This window comes from Gekko japonicus, unplaced genomic scaffold, assembly GCF_001447785.1.
Source record: "Gekko japonicus isolate JY-2015 unplaced genomic scaffold, Gekko_japonicus_V1.1 scaffold7115, whole genome shotgun sequence".
In the NCBI taxonomy this organism is placed as follows: Eukaryota; Metazoa; Chordata; class Lepidosauria; order Squamata; family Gekkonidae; genus Gekko; species Gekko japonicus.
The window spans coordinates 1-2,654 of NW_015170494.1; the positions used below are offsets into that span (position 1 = coordinate 1).

General features: G+C 61.9%; 1 protein-coding gene across 1 annotated transcript in view; it reads right to left on the reverse strand.

Annotated features, from left to right (window-relative positions):
• Positions 1-9: 9 nt before the first annotated feature.
• The window catches only part of GLTSCR2 (glioma tumor suppressor candidate region gene 2), a gene marked incomplete at both ends in the record, with an annotated part of 19,202 nt that continues 16,557 nt past the window's right edge, over positions 10-2,654 (reverse strand). Inside the window, 3 exons of the mRNA XM_015418324.1 lie at positions 10-126; positions 474-565; positions 2,478-2,544. Coding sequence (XP_015273810.1) covers positions 10-126; positions 474-565; positions 2,478-2,544 — 276 coding nt within the window. The remainder of the gene's footprint in view (positions 127-473; positions 566-2,477; positions 2,545-2,654) is intronic.

Consider the following 2,654-nt stretch of genomic DNA (forward strand, 5'->3'; position numbering starts at 1 on the left):
CTCCCGGGCCCGCCTCCGCCGCAGCAGCTCCGCCTCCCGGCGCTTCACCTGCAGCCCGATCGAGCGCAGCTGGAAGACCTCCTGGCGCCGGAGCCGCGCCGCCTTCTCGCTCAGCTCCCGGGCTCTCTGGGGGTGCAGAAACAGAAAGTGAGGAGGCGGCCCGGTGGAGAACGGCCTCTTCCCTCCCCTGGGTCGACGTCTCCTCCTTCCCCTCCCCAGCAGTGGTGCCCTTTGCAGGTCAAGGCGAGCCCTTTGCCGGTCAGAGCGACTCCCTTCCCCTCTCCCACCAGGAAGAGATCGCCGGATGTCTCATCAGCGAAGTGGTTTGGGAGCTGGCCTTCCCCCCATCCCTTGCTTCTGCATGGCTCAGGCAGGGAGCAGATGGCTGGCGCCCGGCTCGGCCAGATGGCCGCCTGTTTGAGAGCTACAGCAGCATCGGTGGAAGGGGAGAGGAGGGGGATCGACGAGCTCACTTTGGCCGGTGGCCCGGGAGGCTGCCCCAACCGCTGCGGCTGCTTCTGAAGGGCAGCTCGGAGAGCGGTTGCCAGGGCCGGGGCCAAGGGGCCTGTGCGGGATGAGCCACGGGCACGATTCGTAAAAGGCGATGCGTTTGTTAGGCGACCGCGAACACCTCTTTCTCTGGGCTAATTTTTATACATTCACTGGAAACGGAAATCCACCACAAGGGAGGGGACCGAGAAACCCCTCTGTGATACGACAAGTACAAATTATGCTAATTCAACATGTCTGCCTGTTCTCACGCTCTGTATAATTTAGTCCCGTTACACTAGGAGCAATGCAGGGCGCAGAGAACCCCGCCGTCCACCAGCCACTGGGAACCTCGCCGGACTGCCTCTCCGGCTGCTAAGATTTCAACAGGAATTGCCAGCATGAACACACATGTGACTGCCTTATAACGAATCAGACCCTTGGGCCCATCAAGGTCAGCATCGCCCACTCAGACAGGCTGAGGCCTTTCACGTCACCTCGTGCCCGGTCTGGAGAGGCCGGGGATGTACTTCTTCACCGTCAGAGTGGTTCAAAGGCGGAAACAGCTGCCTAAGGAGGTGGTGAGCTCCCCTTCACTGGCAGCTTTCAAGAAGAGGCTGGACGGATATTTGTCAGAGATGCTTTAGGCTGGTCCTGCACTGGGCAGGGGGTTGGACTAGATGGCCTGTATGCAGGGGTCATTTCCTGCAGGAGCGCACAGGAGCGCAGCTCCGGCAGTAAAGAGTCCAGGGGGCGGGCACATGCAACAAGCCCCACCCCCTGCTCCCAGCAGCCCTCAGTCAGAGCAAGAAGCAGCCAGGTAAGTTGCAGAGCCCCCCGCTGCCCCCCTGGTCCAAAACAGTCCAGTGGCACCTTTAAGGCCACGTTTTATTCAGGTACAAGCTCTCCCTCCTCTGTGAGGGCAGATCTGCATGTCCCCCCCCCCAATAAGCTAGCAATCCAAAACAGTTCAGTGGCGTCTGAGTGGTGGGTGTTGCCTTCTGACACACGTCCGGTGATGTCAGGGTGTGTGGCATATGCAAATGAGCTATGCAAATGAGCTCATGCACCCCCTTTTCTATGAAATGACCCGTGCCTGTATGGCCCTTTCCAACTCTATGATATGGAGGGCCAGCAACAGGGCAGAGAACATTTTAAGAGCCCTGCTGGATTCAGACCAGTGAGGGTCCATCTAGTCCAGCCTCCCGTCTCACACAGGGGCCAGCCAGTTCCTCTTCAGGGCCAACAACAGGGCAGGGAGACCGAGGCCTTCCCCTGAGGCTGCCTCCTGGGCTCTGGGATGCAGAGGTTGACTGCCTCTGAATGTGGAGATTCCCTTCAGTCACCAGGACTAGTAGCAAGGCGGAAGGAATTTGTGGGACCGTCAGAAGCTTGCGAGAGACACCAGTGAAGACGCAGCCCTGCGGCATTCTGGGAATGTCTGGAGCCCCACGACAGGAGCCGGGGGCATGTCAGGCTGGGGGATTTCTGCCCGGGGGCCTCAGCTCCCCAGACCTTGCCTGCTCGGCGGGCCCAGGGAGTCCCCAGGTGACCTCCACATTCCCAGCGTGAATGGCTGGAAATACTCCGAGCGCAAGGATGGGTCTCATCACGGGCCCCCGGGAAGGGTTCGGGAGCAACCGGCACCCCTGGGCCGTCCCTTGCTAGCTCCTGGGGGGGGGGGTCCTCCCTCCCCCACCGGTGCACCCGTCCACAGCACCGCCACTACCCTTCTGTCTGCAGGCTTTCCGGGCGGCGGGAAGCCCAAGCCACGTGGCGCCCCCCGGGGGAAGAGCAGAGAGGGCCTTTCGAAAGGGAGAGCGGCAGCCGGCCAGGCTACAAACGCAGGGCAGGGGTCACCGGAAGAAGGGAAACAAAAGGGAAGGAGGGCAGAGCAGGCAGGCCACCGACAGCGGGGCAGGAGAGAGAAAGGCAGCCACCCGGCCTTGGCACAGATCAACGTCCTGGGGAGAGGGGGCATCGCTCACCTTCAGCGTCCTCAAGGACTCCGCCAGTTCCGTGCTCAGCTGCAAGTCCAGATCCGGGTCTTGGTACCTGCGACGGAGGAGGAACAGGGAGGGGGCCTGCTCAGGAACAGGCCACGTGCAACACCCGCCCCCTCTGCTTCCCCCAGGTGTCGCTCCGCCTCCGCCTCCCCCGCCTCC